Raw genomic sequence first — 18,868 nt, 5'->3', positions numbered from 1 at the left:
TTGTTGGGGCTAGGGTTGAAAGTCCTAGCCAAACTTGTATGAATTGATTTTTTAATTTACATTTGATGTTATTTGTGATTTTCATCTTCATATGCTAATTCAAGAAGTGAATGCATTCATTCAAACTTACCTACTTTGAATGTGTTGTGTTTGTCATCTCATGAAAAAATGTTTAAAGAGTAGTTAACCTTGAGCATTGATAGCATGATAGCATCCTCTATGTGCATATGAAGGTTGTGAGTTAAAATCACCTAGATCTAGGATTGGTTTGCTTGCATGATTATCTAAACTCAAAGCTTTATGCATCTAGGAACAATGAATTGAGACTTAACCGGTAATAGGAATTGTTCTTAGGTAGTTAATTCTACACTTATCCGGTTGGAATTGATAACATTAAAGGAGTTTAAGCCTTTGTAGTCTTATCCGGATGCAAAGAGGGTAATTGGGAATTTAGAATAGCATCACTTGTATTTGAACTTCAATACTTGCAAGGGAGGTTAGTGGTAGACAATCCAACCCCAACTTCATCCATTATATTACTAGTTTAGTTTAGAGTAGTTTAGTTTACATTTGAGCATTTAGTTTAATTTGATTCACCACTCTATCCAACAAACAATTTCACTATTACCACAATGCACATACTCACCATGAGTCTAGATTTCTTGTGAATTTAGGTTTGTGATTGTATATTTGCATATTCTAGCTCTCCTTAGGTTAACACCCTAGCCAGTGAAATGAATCCAATCCTCGTGGGTTCAACAACCTTTCTTAAATCCCTATACTATTACTTGCACCCCTTATACTTGAGGGTGGCTATTTGGCTAATAATTTTGTAGGTTAAATCTTGTACCCTATATAAGGGGAGTGTTGGTTGATGTAAAAGTGTGAACAAATTCAGAAACTCAAGTACACAAGTTTGCTGGGTTAAGTTGATATGTTCATGCTTCATTTGCTACTGCAAATTAATCAAATCAACAAGTTGTGGTTTCGATTATATTTTGTTTAAAATACAAAGTAGAAGGAATCAAAATTTTACAAATACATTCAACATCAAGTACTAACAAGCTGCCTGAGTCTGTTTTATCTTTCTCTGGTTATCTTTGGCTAGAGGCCAATATATATGTTTTCCAACGACCATATCCTTTCTGCACTACAAATATAGTGTAGATACCTACTAGCATGACTAGTTTTCTATCTCACCAAGCATAAGTAACACCCTCTTTGGGACACCCACAAGCCATGGTGAGGCCCAACTGCTACTTGCATCTTGTAGCCCTATGTTCAAGCTACGCTACGGTATCCTGAAGTGGCAAAACCGTCGCCGGGAAGCCACCTTCCCGGCCTTGCAAAGTTGCCTTCACAAACATGCTTTCTAGACTAGAAAGGGTGATTACTTGTCCCACATCGAAAACAATGTAAAGGAGATGGCTTCCTTCACCTATAAAAGGCATGCCTCCTCCCACAACTCAAGACATCCCATTACAACTCATGTAATCCCCCTTGGGCCGCAAGGCTCAACACATTAGTATAACATTCAAGTGGACGTAGTCTCCCGCTAAGGCGGAGACGAACCACTATACATCGTGTCTCTCTCTCTCTCTAAAGCTAACTAGAGATCCCACGGATCACTAACGTTAACATTGGCGCCGTCTGTGGGAAGCCAACACAAAGGCTTCGTCACCTACCACAAGCTTTGACCCGAAAGAGTTGAGTCAACGCTCGTTCAACATCAAAACAGGGTCGGTCAACGCCCATCAGGCTCGGTCAACGCTGGTCATCAGCGGTCAAACAAAGGTCAACGCTGACTTACTCAAAAAAAAAAAAAAAAACTTTGGGGTGCCAATTTACTTGGACACGCAGAGATTTTCTCTGGACACCCAAAGGTCTCCTTTGGTCACCCTGTTGTCTTCTTCTTTTCGGTCATCAGCACCAACAGTGAAGCTTCCTCCGCTGAGGACCATGTCCGCCGCTAGGAGCAACCACAAGCCAAGGAGCCACCGCCGAGAGTTCTCCGCCAAAGAACCATCTCTGCCAAAGCTCCGCTGACCACAACCAGCGGCTAATCCTCCGCCGGCCATCCTAGACAAACCTGGCACCTCCGCTACCCGCCACAGATGGCCAAGTCACCGCCGAGCTTCGCCGCTGGCCAAAGAACTGCTGACCATACTTCAGCGGCACCGCACAGCTGAACGTCCATCAGCGCCCCACTGACCATCCTACGCGGCTCCGCTGACTATCCTTCAGCAACTCCCCTAGCTCAAGCTACTGCTGACCAGAAGGCGCTGGGCACCCATGATCAACCAGCGACCATATTCTTCATCCTCCGCCGGCCAAAAGCTCCGCTGACCGCCAAGGAGCCCTCCACCAGCTCCACCACCGCTGGGCAGCCTCAGCTGCATCCTCCTCCGCTGGGCCACATCACCGCTGGACAACAAAACTCCCTCACCGCCGGACAACAAAACTCCCTCACCGCCGACAAAAGCCTTGCTCTGCCAAGTGGGCTCCTTTAGGCAACTTCAGCGGCACCGCTACGGTCAACGCCAACAGCGGATCCCATCCGCCAGGCACGACACGGCTAGCTCCAAGAGCTAACAAAGCCTTGACGGAGCATAGGTCTCCGGCTCTCCACGGACGTCCCAGGACTCCGCCGGCCAAGTTCCGCTGAGATGCTCTACCGCTGAGCTGAGCTTCTTCACCGCTGAGCAGCCTCCACCTGATCTGGGCACCCATGGAGATCATCTGTTCACCGTGGCCACCACCATTCCATCTTCGATCATCCTCTCCGCTAAAGCTCCGGGCCTCCACCGAGCTCCGCGCTCCAGGTCTCCACCGAGCGCAACGGCGAAGCAAAAGCTCGGCTCCGCCGAACTTCTCCGCTGGGCTTCTCCGCTAGTTGGCCACCGCTAGGAAGCACCTCTGAGCTATCACTGCTGGACATCACCACTAGGACCCTCCTATCCTCTTCGGTCCATCTGTAAAGCTTCTTAAACAAAATCTCCACCCAGCAGAAACCCAGTGGTAATCCGGCAGCAACCCAGCGAAAAAAAAAAAAAAAGTACCAGCTACAGCACCACCTCCATCCGGCGAGGCTAACCCAGCGGTAATCCAACGTCGACAGCCATTTTCTCTCTGTACCTAGAATCTGACTTACGAAGAGCTAAGTCCTTTTTGCTCTTCAACTTATAATGCATTCATACGTCATGCTGGTATTTACATGTCTCTGTTTGATGAATCCATGTGTCCGCTGAACAACTTCTTTGACACATGCACATGATTCTATGCTAGACACCTCAGCTAGCTTTATTCTAGTACGTACTGCATTCATGCAGCCATACACGTACAACTAGCTAAGCTAGCTTGCATAAATTGTCAAACTGCCATTTACTTGGACATGACTTTCTGATACACATGAACATGTTATTAACTATCCCTCCAGTCGTACATCAGCTGCATGTGCCTTGTTCTCAACTTGTGGACACCTATGCATGCTATATTGAGGTAATTATCACACAGCCACGTTTAGTTATGGGCTGCTTGGCGGTATCTACAACCATCTTTACTGCATGTGCATATACAAATTCATAGTCAACCTCATGAAATATGCATGTACCCCACCGCCCAGGTGCCATTAAAATGCCATGCAATTACACATGCCTTTAATTGTGACTTGCTCTCATTTATCTCTAAATGCATAACCAGTGGTATATATGCCACCACTTGATGACTATTCTGTCATAAGTCCAAATTACATGTGATAATTATTATGCATAATTCAGTTTGGCTAACAGAACATCACACACATATGAATTAGCTGGGGAAGTCAACCATGCATATCTACCTAGGTCCAAATGAATTGATGTGTATACCATACGTACCCATCTTTAATTAATGGGTCTTTCATACTTCTACGGCTCTCTGTAGTGAAAGTATACATCTTGACAATGTTATACCCAATCTGTTTAGCCTACTTCAATGTCTATATTGATATATGCATGCTATTTGTCATCAACTACTACATATACACTTTGCCTAAAATCTCATCAAAGTACATATGCAACATGTATATACAAAATACTAGTGTTGATTTTACATACTCATGTACTAATCACCTATTTTGTTTCAAGGAGATATAATCACCGATCACATTTCCAATTAGCGAAATCATCACCTTTCGACTAAGGTACTTTGTCGGAACAATGGAGCGTCATGCTCGAATAACTCTACTAGCCTCCAAATCGGCACAAGATAAGTCACTATATCTTATCTCTTACGCTCTTGCAAATAGAGCCTTTGCCATGACTATACATGTCTCCATGACCCTTAAGCATGCCTACAAAATATTATTAGCAACTTTACTACAAGTACATGCTACACACATACATGCTTAAATGCACTTTCATGTGACATGCATCTAGAAGCTTGTGACACTTACGACTTAATTAAACATGCTCGGATAAACGACTTGCTCGGGTTACGACTCGCTTGGGTATCGAGTATGGCCACGACTTGCGCTTGGGCCACGCCTCGCATGCTCGCACAACGCCTACACACTCAACTACACCCAACTTGCTCGAACAACCCAACTTGCTCGATCATGTCCAACATGTTTTACTTAAGCCCCAAGTTCACAAACGCTTCATTCTATCTCACCGGGACTACTCCCACAAAATTACTTTGGACACCCATTACACTTGTCACTATCTATTGTGCGTGTTATATGGCCATAAGATCCACATATACAACTACCAATATTTTACATGTTCATACACATTAATGGAATATTGAATTCTTCTACCATTTGTTGTTCGCTACAAATCGAATTCTTTTCGCATTCCATTAATACGAACGGTAACCAATACAACAAGCATTCTACATATGCGCGTTTTTTTTGTCTCATTGTGCAGGATTAAACGGGTCCCTTCTTGCTTACGGAGTTCGGGGACTTGTAGGGGCTCCGTGCCGCCCGGTCACTTATGCTTGATGACATCATGCTTATAACTCCCAAACCAAGAAGCTCCTCTTGCTTGCGGACTTCGGGGACTTGTAGATACCTACTAGCATGACTAGTTTGTTATCTCACCAAGCATAAGTAACACCCTCTTTGGGACACCCACAAGCCATGGTGAGGCCCAACCGCTACTTGCATCTTGTAGCCCTATGTTCAAGCTACGCTACGGTATCCGGAAGTGGCAAAACCGTCGCCGGGAAGCCACCTTCCCGGCCTTGCAAAGTTGCCTTCACAAACATGCTTTCTAGACTAGAAATGGTGATTGCTTGTCCCACATCGAAAACAATGTAAAGGAGATGACTTCCTTCACCTATAAAAGGAATGCCTCCTCCCACAACTCAAGACATCCCATTACAACTCATGTAATCCCCCTTGGGCCGCAAGGCTCAACACATTAGTATAACATTCAAGTGGACGTAGTCTCCCACTAAGGCGGAGATGAACCACTATACATCGTGTGTGTCTCTCTCTCTCTCTAAAGCTAACTAGAGATCCCACGGATCACTAACGTTAACATATAGTAACACTCAAAATATCATAACGGACTAATTCTAACAGCTACCTCTTTTTTCATTAGAAATTTTCTTCCTGAAGTTGATCTCGGATATAGCTAGGCATCTGTTGAGGACTTTCAGCAAGCTTTGCGAAAAATATTTGCATTTTGCTCTCAAGTATGTTTGTGGTTTTCTGAATCACGTTCCCACCTTTTGTGTTTTTACTTTTTAATCCCAATTTCAGAGATGTTTTTCAGTAGCTGCTTCTATTCCCTCTAATAACAGCAGAGATTCCCGGGCTCAATAGTTAATTCTCTCTTCCAATTCATATTATAAAGTTTTATTTGTATATCTCTTGATGCTGCACGTCTTCCTAATCAGAAACAGCATTATCACAAAATTAATTTCATCCCCAAGCCCTTTAGCACGTACTTTTTCCCTGATGTATTCTTAATAGCCATGCAAACAACCTTGGAATTAATATTATGGTTGTTGCTCCATGCTTGTTAATATACAGGACCCCTTTTTGTATCAAAATCTGCTCCCTCGCCATTCCTTTTCAGATCTTTCATCAATAAGACCCTTCTGCTATATTTTGATTAATTGACCAGAAATTTTGGTAACACTATTAATAGATGCTGCTGCACAAAAGTTTTCAGTTCACTTTGATGACAATATATTTTCCGGATTCATATGAGATTTGGTCTCTGTATATACCGTTCATCTAAGAAGATGCACAATGCATAAAGTCTGCTAACAGTAAGATATAATTAAAAGACAATAGTCCAATAGTATCTAAACCACTATAGAACCTAAGCATGTCTGCTTCTGAGAATAAAGTTGCATCAGGCAAAGAAAATAGAAAATTCTAAGTGGCCAAGTCACGTAACATGCTTCGATATAGTTCAGATGAGGCATTGGCAGCACAAAGCTTTGCAGTGAGATTGTTCTTGTCTTCCTCGAGCGCCCTGCATCTCTCTTCATAGTCAAAAACATGATTGTGATAACTAGTGGACAAACTAGTTTCTACCTCGAGCCTTTTAGCAAGGTCACTGTTACTTTTGACAAGGCTGTAGATGTTGTCCTCATAGTAACGCAACCAAATACTGTAATAATTTTCCCTTTGCATATAGTATTGATTCCAATAGTTTGCTGTCGTTGCCACTTCAAAATAGAACTCGTACCAAGAATTCACTGCCTCAAGCTGTTCATTGAGTGTGATTTTCTCGTTTTCCCATTTCTTGCGTTCTGCCTTGCACTTGCAAACATGTCCTTGACCAGTTAGCAAAGTCTGCTGATCTTTTCTAATAGCTGAAATTACAGCTTCAAATTTTGCACCAATGTCTTTATTGTCTTGCTCCCATTTTCTGCAATCTTTTTTGTAAGCTTTAAGCGTTTCCAGCATTTGTTCCTCAAACTTGGAGTGAGAATCTAACTCCTCAACTAAAGCTTGAGACTTCATCTTCGCTTCAACAAGCATTGCATCAAGCTTCTGATCGTGCATTTTCCACTCGAGGAGAGTATCTTCATGTTTAAGTATCTCTGCCTTCAATGTATCCTCTAATGCTTCCTTTTCTCTCTCCAATGCTTCCTTTTCGCTCTCCAATGCTTCCTTTTCTCTCTTCAAATTATCATTTTCAGCTCTCAGTCTCTCAACTTCTCCAGTGTCCTCAAGAAGAAGTGGTTCCTTATTGCTTTCATATTCAGCTGTTGTGGTCTCCATCGGATCACTGCTACCATTGCCATTGACAGTATCAATTTGATCTGCCATCACCAATTGTTTTCCCCAGTTATCATCAACTTTATCCATGTCTTTATATGTAGCAAAATAATCCCAAGGACTTGGAAGATCTGATGACATATCATCAGACCATTTCCATTTGTAACATCGTGCGTTGCCCTCACCCAATGATTTGTTGTTTTCTTCTTTCAGTGCTTCTACAACTTCCAAATCCTCTTCCCTTGGCCATCTGTAATTCTCTTCTATTGGTGCCTCTTCTTCAATTTCAGATTTCTTAGTCTCCTGCAAAACATTAGTTGTTAAGAAACAGATCAAATTCAATTAACAAACATGTGGACATCTACAAAAATTATAGTAGACTTGCTAAACTGAATTATGGAACTTGGAAGTGCTAGCTACCTTAGGTTTGATGCACGTGAATCCCGATACATGCTCCTCCATAAACCCATCCAATTCCTCTTCCCAATGGTATCTTTCATCTTTTGATGGTTCTTCTTCATTTTCATACTTGGCAGTGTCCTGCAAAAGGTTCGTTGTTGAAGAAGCAGTTCAAATTCAATTTAATATAGTGGGGTATTAATTGTGATCATATAGCATTTATCTTGGTCATCTTGCTTCAATGCACTAGTTTAACTTATATGTGTAAATAATGATAGTATAGCTGTTTCTTAATCTGAATGTTGGAATACATACCTTAGGTTTGGTACATTTGAATTCTCACATATGCTCCATACACCCATATTTAGCCACCAATTCCTTTTCCCAACTGTTATTTTCATCTTGGTGATGAACTTCCAACTTTTGTTTTGGCGACTCATCCTCAATTTTGGTACATGTGGACTCTGATATATGATCCATAAACCTATATTTAGCCACCAATTCCTTTTCCCAATTGTTATGATCTCCTTGATGAACTTCAAACTTCCCTATTTGTGGCTCATCCTCAATTTTGGCTTTCTTTTTCTCTGCTTTTAAACCCTTTTCAACTTCCTGCAAAATATTAAAAATGAAAACACAGAATAAAGTTTGAAACTTGATTGGAACATTTCACAAAATCGGTTAGAACTCACTCTGAGTTTAGGAGCGTAAGCTTTAGATATGAGACCCTTATTCATAAATGCTGGTGTATAGGAGTCAACACTGTAACAACTGTTGGTAAGAAAAAAGAGACCCCTGGCTATGAACAAACTGTTTGGAGTTTGGTCAGTACAGTCGAGTTCCAAAATCATTATTGCAAGTCGCTCAATCCAGAACAGATAGTCAGGCTTCTGCATAACCAAGTTCAATCAAGTTAATTCAAGAGTATCAACCAAAGAGGCTTCTGTTATATATTGGCACATATATCTATTTATATATCAAATGTGTACACTATATGTATGTCTCAGCAGACATTTATATATAATCAGGTAATGTTTTCCTGACGAAGAGTGGGGCATGTAGACATAAACATAACCACACGTTCAAGCATCAACCTAGGTCCTAATTCGTAGTCTGGCAATAACATCTTAAGATGCTCTTTATGTCAACAGATGCTTATGTTCCTGAACTCACTAGCAAGGAAAGCCAAATTTTGAGATTCGAAATCATCATTGAATCAAATTCACAAATTGATTTATTTATAACCTCTCATACGAGGTCTTGACAGGAGAACACATTTCCGAATACATATCTACAAGTAATACAGAAGTATTCATGAGTGAGAGAGAACATATATGCACTGATGGAGAGTATTTAGTATTAATACGTACCACTGGCAAAGGATTGACCTCTAACCGCAGAGCAAAGCAAATCAAGTAGATGAAATCAGAAAAACAGAAGAATACAGTAGAGAAACGACACTACAAGAAAACACATATTTAACAACATGCAATTCACGTTGTCAATCACTTTTGACAACGTTTGCCGCATGTTGTAGATGCCAGAGTCATTAAAAGTCCCCGAGTCCTTTATATCGAGCTTTGAACGTTGTCGAAAAGAGGCGAAGCATGTTGTTGTAATTATTCAACAATGAGCTATGCACGTTGTCATAAAGTTTCGACAACGTTTCAAGCGCATGTTGTAAGTTTTAACAACATTCTCAGCATGTTGTCTTTAGTTTTCGACAGCATACATGGTACGTTGTCATATTAATGGATACGTTGTTATAAAATTTCAGTACATACTATTGCACCCAATTTGCTGGGTTATGCTTTCTTGTACCTCTAAACATTCACCATTACTTAAACTCATTCACATGCCAATATTAGTACACACTAACCATGTATGAAAAATATACATTTCATTAGGAGTGCCACATTCTCTTATACATATGTTCTTTAATTACAAAACAAGCATGACAAAGTATTGGATTCTTTGTTCATCAGCATTGACAAAACATGCATGGTACTCCCTCACCTATATAAATTCTCTAGTAAAGCAAAATGTACCTGCTACTTCAACTACTAAGGGAGCATTTTAATGGAGCTTTTGGGCCATGCAAGAGTGCTTCCTACAACTTCCATGGTTGCTCTATACACTTCCATAGTCTGATACTCATCAAACACCACATCAACCCAAACCTTCCAACAATCTCGTCCAAGAGGCACACAATGAACTTTTGTACTTGGATTTGTTGAAGAGATCTTCCCTTCAGCCACCACTTCATCTTCTTCATAATTGTTCCAATTCAAAAGTGCACATCTTCTATTTTCAAGATCATTGCTTGGAGCATTGATTGGTCGACTTGATTGTTGTGACTACAAATATAAGAAATTAAGAGAAAGAAATATTGGTTTAAACATCGAACTAGAAGTTGTTTCACCTAAAATTCATAAATCTTACAAATTATAGCAGAGATTACATACCTGAGAAGTAGTTGCATGTGCATTTATCATTTTCTCTAAGTTTATGTTCTGTTGAGAAGGTCCCTGTATTTAGTTCAAGACACATTAGATTATGCTTCTTCATTCCCAATGGATTTGTTAAGCACAATGCTGAAGGACTTGAATATAATGTCAAAGAGAAATTTCAACTATAAAACCTGAGAGAAGCCGAACAAAGTGTCATCAACTACAAAAACAAAAAACAAAAAAGTCTGGCCTATGAGAGAAGCCGAACAAAGTGTCATCAACTACAAAAACAAAAAACAAAAAAGTCTGGCCTATGAGAGAAGCCGAACAAAGTGTCATCAAGTACAAAACTGAGGTTGCATTTATAGGTTTGGGGGTGGAGAACTGGGGTTGACGAACCAAAGAAGGGAATTGAGACAAGAAATAAGGGCCACGGTGCGTTCGGTTTGTTCACATTCATCGGACTGGGTTAAAGGTCCACAAACCAGATTCTTGGTAGGAAAATCCACAACCAGGCAACTTAAGGCATCACAGAAGGTTGAGACGGAAGGTTTAATCCAAGAGATGCTTACCTCAATTCAGAGATCCTTTGCAAGTTTTGCCTCACTTATTTTATTGATTATAAAATTCTAAACTCTCATCCTAAACGAGCATGAGACATAACTCCCATTATAACATTTACGTCCATACAAGTGAGAAGTGAGATGTGATACCATATGTGTCAAGAAAACCAGATGCCTTGTTTTTTCATAAATGTTGCAAAGGGAGATAAATGCAAACAAGCACCCAATGATGTAGTGGGATTCTCCCAACAAGCCTAAGGACGAAGGCAAAATCAACAGAGAACAAACATTAAGAGAAAACCAACAATGAACTAATTACTAGAAGATCATCAGCACAACAGAGAGAATCCTAGAAGATCATCAGAGCGCAACAAACATGTGAAAATGGCAAATTCTCAAACTTTTCAATATTGAAGGGCTACAGAGTTGAATTGATTAACAAAAAGGGGCCCGAAACCCCCTAATCAAACAATAAGACCTAGAGATTTAGATGGAATATCCAATATAGATTTCAATACAGTTAAACAGAAAATGAAGGGCGACTAATTCTTGCTCAATGAATTGAATCGAAAGGAGAAGCTAAAGGCAAATTCTCACACTAAACTTAGCCTATTCCAATTTGCCTCATATATTTTCGAAACTAAACAATTTGTAGAACTATAAATGTCAAAATTCCATGCTATTCTACTCTACCTATTTTCTCAAAATGCAGAAAACTAGTCATAGATTGCAGCTAACTAAACTTTCTTAATCAATTCCAGATACAATAAGAGAAGCCCATTCAATTCCACATAGCCATATACTCAATTGCCCATTCAATTGAGTATATGGCTATGTGGAATTTCCGAAAATTTTCAAACCAAACACTGCCATGAACGAACAATAAGTCAAAAAAAGTACCTGTAATCAGAATCGGAGAAGCATTGCAGGAATCGAAGGGAGCTGATCTTCTTGGGAACCAAAGACAGAGAAGCTGAGCTGAGCTGAGAGACGCTGCGAGTGAGAGAGAGAGAGAGAGATCTGAGCTTTTGAGAGAATTTGAAATTGAAAACTGAGAATGAAGAGCGATTGGTACCTGGAGACGAGTTGATGGCGGGAGGGAAGGACTGCTTGAAGTCTGAAACGACTAGGTGGCTCCGACCCCGTCGAACATTATGAAGGTCACCGTCGACTGGGGCGAGAGCTTTTGATGGCGGGAGATGAGCTTTTGGCTTCGACTAGGGCGTTTAGTGGCTTTGTAAAAGACTAAAAGCTACGTCAACCAAATTTCAAATTTCTCCTAAAATTTAGAATAAAACTGACAGCTCCCCTCACTAATTTTTTTTTTTTTTTTATCTCAAAGTTTTGACAGCGTTCGCCACATGTTGTCATTCTGAAAAATTTTCAACAATGCGCACACCTGCTTGTTGATAACTTAATTGACAACTTGCAGATAACAACACGCAAAGTAGGTTGTTGATAACCAAATTAACAACGTGCAAATGACGCTTGTGGTGTTAAATGGTTTACTACAACGCACATTATTTGCTCGTTGTCGAATATTGTAAGTAACAACGAACATTTAGAGCATGTTGTTATTGTGATGTTGTGGTAGACTACTTTTCTTGTAGTGCGAGCAAATCTGGATATCAAAAAGATGCATACTACGCCCACGAGCCGCTCCAGCCAGAACATCAGTCTTTCTAATATATCAACCTTTTTAACCAAAACCTCTCCCTTGTTAGTTTTCTGTACATGTAAATGATACAACATGCTGTTAGGCAACAGAAAATTGCAAGTGTAACATAGAATCTTGATTTATTAAAGACTTTGCTCAATTGTCATATTACCATGGAGATCATAGTTACTATTCTGGGCTCCCAACTAGTAATGGATTATTTTGGTGGGGAGAGGGCGGGCAACTGCCATCAAATTTCTGTTAAGTGATGAGAGAGCATCAAACCCTAAGTACCATGCAGCGTTACATGGGGAAAAGTATCAGTAAAACGGCCTCAAAAACGCTCTAAGAGAATATAAGGTTTGCTTTAGTTTACTGAAGGTAAGGGATGAAGCGAGAGGTGAACTCTTTGCCATGAGTATGTTAAGGTGAAGTCTTCTGCTGTGGCAGTTATTGAAACTGAAGATTGCAATTTATAATCCAAATAACAGTACGTTTACATCGGCCATTGATAGAACTAAAGTGAAACAAATATATGAAATTTGAACTACTACACAAATGTCCGAAGACAAATACATTAGTTTATGCGCAATGATCTAATAACAAACCTACACAGTCGTATAGATGAAGCATAGATATAAAATTGGTAAAAAATAGGAATAATTAACTTCTTGTGTATACATCAATTTAAGTAAGTTGTAATGATCAAAGTGCTAGTGATTAGCAGTACTCACTCTAGGGCTAGGGTTTTTCTGAAGTCCTTGCCATTTTCTTGTAGGCATGAAGTATACAATGGAAGAACTGCATATGGTGGACATCAAGTAGAAGCCAAAAGCTATACCCCAAAATTTTGTAGCTCTGTGGTAAAGTATTAGGAGGTAAAGGCTCACAGCTCGCTCCAACCAAAATATCCAGAGATAATATGTTGGTAACTGCATATATTATCAAAATCGTTAGTTAGGCAAATATATGTACGTGCCATTCCAATATAACGAAAATAAAGAATAGGGATCGTAGGGTTGAACCCCAGAATTAAATTCAAGTACTTACAGTTGATGTAGTACCAATAAGTTGACGATAGCAGGATATCCCTAAGGATAGAAAACTTGACCGAGTGAAATCGATGATGGATTCCCTTGTAAAATTGGGAACGATTACCAGAAGAAGAATTGCAAGGATCTCAATCTTTAGGAGGAGATTATCTGTTTTGGGTACCATCCCTCTGAGTTTGGGGGCCATTCCCTTCTGTTCTGCCATTGTCGTCTACCTACGAAGTCAAGAGAGACAACTGGTTAGGGTTTAAGAGATAGAGGAATATATATACTAGTTTTATTTCCTTTAAAGTTTACACATTAATTTACGCTTTCTTAACCTATTTGGTACGTAAATTTATTACAGAATAAAATCGTAATATCTTCTCTCCAAAGGAGAAGGAAGATGAAGGGAATGCTAAATTTATACACCAAACCTATGATTCTAAAATTGCGTGATACATTTACAACTTGTCATTCACATCGATGAAGTGAAACTAATGGGCCGTTTGAGGACAAAGGGTGGTATTGGTGCTATATATGATCTGCGACGAGTTGTTTTGACGACTTATAGTAATTGTGCAGCACTATGAAGTATGAACAAGGCTTTTACTGCTATTGAGTGCTCGACTCGATCAACTTGTAACACGACTGCAGTATGAACAAGGATAGCCTATAAGTATATCTTAAGCCCCAGATCGATAGTCTATAGCTGCACAGCAAGGCAACAATGGCAGATGAGAATCATGAGATTGAGGAGCAGATCGATAGAAGAGAATGACCAAGACCGCCAGCTGCAGCTTCAAACTTGTCTACTAAGATATTCTCCTCGGCATATGTGAGTGTATTTTAACATTGATTCTGGTACTCATCTGTGCAGAATTTAAGCCTTTTGGTTTATGATCAGTGATCGCAACTATGCTAAGATTACAATACTTAGTGGCATATCGTCTGGCCGTCGTCTGGGTGCTCCCATGCCTGAAAGTAGTACACATATACATACTTTAATTTCTTTGATAAGGGTGAATTAGATTTTATTTGTGATTGCTTCTAAAGTACTGTTTTTGTTCTCTAGCATGTGTCATTTTCTAATTAAATATTTCCAGTATTTTTTGCACAGCACTTGAAGTGCTTCTTTACCAATTAAAAAGAGTTTTCGATGTAGACTAAACTTTTGTCAATATTAAAAGCAATTTTTTTTTTTTTTTTTTTTTTTGGCGGGAGGGATACAGCAAAGAAACACAAACAAAGAAACGAGAAAACAAAGCAACAGAGTGAAGATGAGCAGAGCTAATCCCTGCTAACCATGAGCAGGAGCAACAGGAGGGCAAGGGAGCCCATCATACAACAACACACGAATCAGAGAGGAAGGAGGGTTTACAACCCAATCTTGGGGACACTTTCCTCTATAAGCAAGAGCAGCAACATGATCCGCTACTCGATTTGCTTTCCTGCTGGTCCAAAACCAGCTGATTTGCCGGTTTCGAGAGAGGTACCGGGCTTTAGAGAATAAATTAGTCACTGTCCAATCTTGAGGAGGGATGCCTGACTTTAGAGCCTGAATAAGAGTGATAGAATCCGATGCCAGAATGACCGGGCAAGGAGGAAGCTTTGCAATAAGAACCAAGGCTTCACAGATTGCAAGGAGCTCAGCCGCTAGTGGTGAAATGGCTGGAGAGATACCCGCAAAACCATCAACAATTCTTCCCATATCATCACGCACAACAACTGCAATACCACCAGAGACGGAATTTCCATTCCAAGAAGCATCAGTATTTACTTTGAAACAAAGAGCAGGGGGAGGAGACCAGGTGTCAATGGTTGTGGTATCTGAAACAGAGGAAATGGTGGGCTGATGTATTAACTTTGATGGGGCAGAATCAAGAAAATCCAGAGCAGCCGAATACGCTTTCATGGCTATCATACTTGGGTGTGGGGATTGGTGATTAAAAACACACCAACAACGGTGCTTCCAAATGAACCACATTAAGAAAGAGATTTGGGTGAAAAAGTCTTTAGAGATGGGAGACTTACGAATGATATCAAACCAATCATCCACTGATGTAATTGCTTGCATCGGAACTTTGTAACCAACAGGATGAGCAAACCAAGCTGCTACCACCCAAGGACAAGTGAAAAGAACATGTTCCACTGACTCCGGATAAAGATTACAGATCGGGCAAATGGGGCTCTGAGTAATATGCCTTTTAAATAAGGCAGCTTTCGTGGCCAAGATATTGTGGAAAGCCCTCCAAAAGAAAAGTCTGATTTTGGGAAGAGTGTGAATATTGAAAATCCACTTCCAGGTGAAGGTAGAAACAGAATGAGAATGGTGGGGATGGATGGGAGAGATATTGCAATTATAAGAAGCTTGAAAGTGATAACCTGATTTGACGCTATACTTTCCATTTTTTGTATAAGGCCAGATAAGCTTATCTGGAGAGGCTTGATCCACGAGCTGAATTGACAATATGTGACGACGTTGGAGAGGAGAAATATCATCATGAATCAGAGTGAGATCCCAAGAAAGACGATTCCAATCAATTAATGAAGAAACAGTGTTGTTGAGATGTGCTTTGTCCGGCCTCAGAGGAGAAGGAGGAAAATCTGGAATCCAACAGTCTGACCACAAGTTGGCCGATAGGCCATTCCCAATATTCCACAAAGAACCATTCTGCAGAAGCTTCCTCCCAGCCAAAAGGCTTGTCCACAACCAAGAAGGAGCAGAACCACGTTTTGCCTCCAAAATGGTGGAGTTAGGGTAATAAACTTGTTTGAGCACCTGAGCACAGAGAGAATCAGGGGACTGAAACAACCTCCAAACTTGCTTTGCAAGGAGAGCATCATTAAAATCCTGAAAGTTGCGGAAGCCAAGACCACCATCTGATTTGGGGAGGCCTAAGAAGTCCCAAGATTTCCAGTGAATACCAGATGATGTATCACTTCCCCACCAAAAATCACTGAGAATGGAATTAATCTCCTTACAAGTAGAGGCTGGGAACTTGAAACACGCCATTGTATAAGCAGGGATAGCACTGGCGACAGCTTTTATCATGACTTCTTTGCCCGCCTGACTCAATAAAGATTGTTTCCAACCTGCCACTTTCTTCGTAATCGCATCTTTCACAAAACTCAAGGCCCTTCTTTTTGACCTGCCCCAAATTGTAGGGAGACCGAGATGTCTGCCAGGGTCATCCACAACTTTCATTTGCAGAATTGAGCTGATCAAATGAGTAATTGGCAGAGGAGTATTTGGACTAAAATAAATAGAAGATTTATCCATGTTAATTCTTTGTCCGGAAGCGGTGCAGAATGTATGCAGAAGATCAGATAAATGCAAACAATTATCCAAAGTAGACTTGAGGAAGAAAAGAGAATCATCTGTAAAAAGTAAGTGGCTAATGGCAATCTGCTGGGGACCAAGACGAACTGGATGCATAAGCCGAGATTCAGAAGCTTTGAGAAGCATTTTTGAAAGCACATCATTGACAAAAAGGAATAAGAAGGGGGACAGTGGGTCACCCTGTCGCAAGCCTCTTGATGGGGTGAACCATGGTCCAGGTTTTCCATTGAACAACACTGAATACGTAACTGATCGGACACAGCTCATGATCAGCTTAGTAAAGATGAAGGAGAAACCGATTTTAAGAAGGACACTCTCCAAAAACGACCATTCCACACGGTCGTAAGCCTTGTTCATGTCCAACTTAAGAGCAAAGGAACCGTCATTGCCGGACCGAAGAAGTTTAAGATAATGGAAGACCTCATGGGCGACCATAATATTATCCTGAATCAATCTCTCATTTACGAAAGCCGACTGGTTGGTGGATATGAGAGAAGGCATAAGAGGCTTCAAACGGTTAGCAAGAATCTTTGCTAAAATTTTGTAAGAGAAATTACAGAGGGCTATTGGTCTAAATTGGGAAGCAGTGGTTGGATTGTTGTCTTTAGGGATTAAGGCAATGTGTGTTTGATTGAGAGAATGGAGAAGGTGGTTTGTGGATTGGTGTTGGGAGGCTGAGTCTCTAATAACAGCTTGGACAGTTTCCCAATGAGATTGATAGAATGTACCTGAGAAGCCGTCCGGGCCAGGAGCTTTGAGGGGGCCCAAGTCAAAAACCGCAGCTTTAATTTCTTCCAAAGATATATCCGCAGCAAGAGCTTGATTCATATCATGAGTAACTAGAGGATCAATGAAGTCGAGGACTTTATTAAAAGCAATTTTAAACGGAACATTTTGCTGATTACATATTTACTTTTTTATTTTGATTAATAACAACTTAACAAGTATATTCTGATTATTCTGTACAGTAATTGCAGGTGCAAAAGTATTGTTTTGTATTTTTCGTTGAACGACTTATCACCGTTTCCCAAATGTTTTTCGGCTGGCCTAGTTTTATATATATATATTAGTTATGGTTGGTTTGTGCATGATATCAACCATACATAGGTACTGCTTGCAACATATATTCCATGTATTCAAAAACTCAGACAGAGAAAACTGAAATTCAGGAGAAGAAGTTACTTGCAACATAGAACGGGCAAGCCCTTTGATTTTGCAATATACAAGTACTCTGCTTATTACAGAGATTATTTGCGGTACTACGCTGAACAAACAGCTTATGATCTCACAGCGTATTGGAACTATTATATACATTCCCTTCTATTCAATACAAAATGAGAATATACAATGAAAAATATCTCACAGTACTATTCTTCCAGTTTTCTTATATTCTCCCAGTCTTTATATAAATTCTATCAATGAGAAGCTGATATAGATAAATTCCATTTGTACATTGCATATTGTTTGTGTAAATCCTTATGAGGATACATATAAAGGAAAGGTACATATGTATCATCTCATATTGAGCTTCAAATCAACAACATAACAATGTATATAACGATCATGTTTAGAAAGATCAATAACATTGTATATATCCTGTGATTGTTTTAATGTAATAATTTCTAACATGCCTTCAAACTAAAAATTTTATACATTATATATAGGTCACAATGTGGCATTTGCCACATGATGATATAGCATTGCCAATATACCATGTCATGGCCATTTTACTACATGCTGTAGTTTACAAGACAAAGAAAATGCTATGTTCTTTCATGGATTTGGTTCGATATAGATGATGGGATTGCTATTGAGATTATAGGAAATTCATACGTAGATGGAGAGGTGGTGTCTACAATCCATGCTATGGCTGATAGATATATAGAAGCTAAAGGTTATGTTAAGCAGTGCACTTTAAGCCGAAGGAAACTCGTGTCATTTAATTTGGTTTTCTAGGTTTTATAATGAATAATATCATAATATGTGCTATGACAGAGAAAACTTTGCGACCTTTCGGTAGACTATATAAAACCTTTGCTATGACAAAGAAACTTTTGCTAGATCAAAACCATGCTATATATAATCGACTTTTTGATTTTTTTATATATATATATATTGTTGAAGGATATTGACACTTAGTGTGCCTAGTCAAACTAGGATAAGTTCTATAGTTGTAATAGGAGAGGTTTCCTACTCCAAGTTA

General features: G+C 39.9%; 2 protein-coding genes and 1 long non-coding RNA gene across 6 annotated transcripts; all 3 read right to left on the bottom strand.

Annotated features, from left to right (window-relative positions):
- Positions 1-6,205: 6,205 nt before the first annotated feature.
- Positions 6,206-12,589, bottom strand: LOC133740907 (uncharacterized). 3 transcript variants are annotated; one of them, XM_062168846.1, is made up of 7 exons: positions 12,464-12,589; positions 12,282-12,362; positions 8,992-9,011; positions 8,314-8,511; positions 7,937-8,233; positions 7,643-7,762; positions 6,206-7,525 (listed from the first exon to the last, which is right to left on the bottom strand). In XM_062168846.1, exons 6-7 carry the CDS (start codon positions 7,682-7,684, stop codon positions 6,371-6,373), a joined length of 1,197 nt encoding a protein of 398 aa, XP_062024830.1. In that variant the 5' UTR covers positions 7,685-7,762; positions 7,937-8,233; positions 8,314-8,511; positions 8,992-9,011; positions 12,282-12,362; positions 12,464-12,589; the 3' UTR covers positions 6,206-6,370. The 3 variants fall into 3 exon arrangements, with proteins under 3 accessions (XP_062024830.1, XP_062024829.1, XP_062024831.1); XM_062168845.1 differs by lacking the exons at positions 12,282-12,362; positions 12,464-12,589 and having other exon boundaries at positions 8,992-9,079; XM_062168847.1 differs by lacking the exons at positions 8,992-9,011; positions 12,282-12,362; positions 12,464-12,589 and having other exon boundaries at positions 8,314-8,963.
- Positions 9,514-11,868, bottom strand: LOC133735428 (uncharacterized). Of its 2 annotated transcripts, none has more exons than XR_009859004.1 (4): positions 11,710-11,868; positions 11,535-11,627; positions 10,087-10,149; positions 9,514-9,978 (listed from the first exon to the last, which is right to left on the bottom strand). It is a non-coding gene; the product is annotated as an uncharacterized LOC133735428 (long non-coding RNA). The 2 variants fall into 2 exon arrangements; XR_009859005.1 differs by having other exon boundaries at positions 11,535-11,617.
- Positions 12,590-14,527: 1,938 nt separating the features above from the next.
- LOC133740634 (uncharacterized) lies at positions 14,528-17,406 on the bottom strand. The gene is made up of 2 exons (XM_062168572.1): positions 15,357-17,406; positions 14,528-15,152 (listed from the first exon to the last, which is right to left on the bottom strand). The coding sequence occupies exons 1-2, from the start codon at positions 17,164-17,166 to the stop codon at positions 14,623-14,625; spliced, it is 2,340 nt and encodes a 779-aa protein (XP_062024556.1). The 5' UTR covers positions 17,167-17,406; the 3' UTR covers positions 14,528-14,622.
- Between the last annotated feature and the right edge of the window lie 1,462 nt (positions 17,407-18,868).

Source organism: Rosa rugosa, chromosome 3 (genome assembly GCF_958449725.1).
Source record: "Rosa rugosa chromosome 3, drRosRugo1.1, whole genome shotgun sequence".
NCBI classification, from domain to species: domain Eukaryota; kingdom Viridiplantae; phylum Streptophyta; class Magnoliopsida; order Rosales; family Rosaceae; genus Rosa; species Rosa rugosa.
This window is presented reverse-complemented; position numbering and strand designations above follow the sequence as displayed.

Bases quoted from the DNA above. Each gene is read 5' to 3' on its own strand.
- LOC133740907 (XM_062168846.1), bottom strand. From the start codon at position 7,684: ATGGAGGAGCATGTATCGGGATTCACGTGCATCAAACCTAAG. The intron at 7,526-7,642 runs GTAGCTAGCACT...AATGTTTTGCAG, and splicing joins TCACGTGCATCAAACCTAAG to GAGACTAAGAAATCTGAAAT.
- LOC133740634 (XM_062168572.1), bottom strand. From the start codon at position 17,166: ATGCCTTCTCTCATATCCACCAACCAGTCGGCTTTCGTAAATGAGAGA. The intron at 15,153-15,356 runs GTAAGTCTCCCA...CCTCTGTTTCAG, and splicing joins TGATTGGTTTGATATCATTC to ATACCACAACCATTGACACC.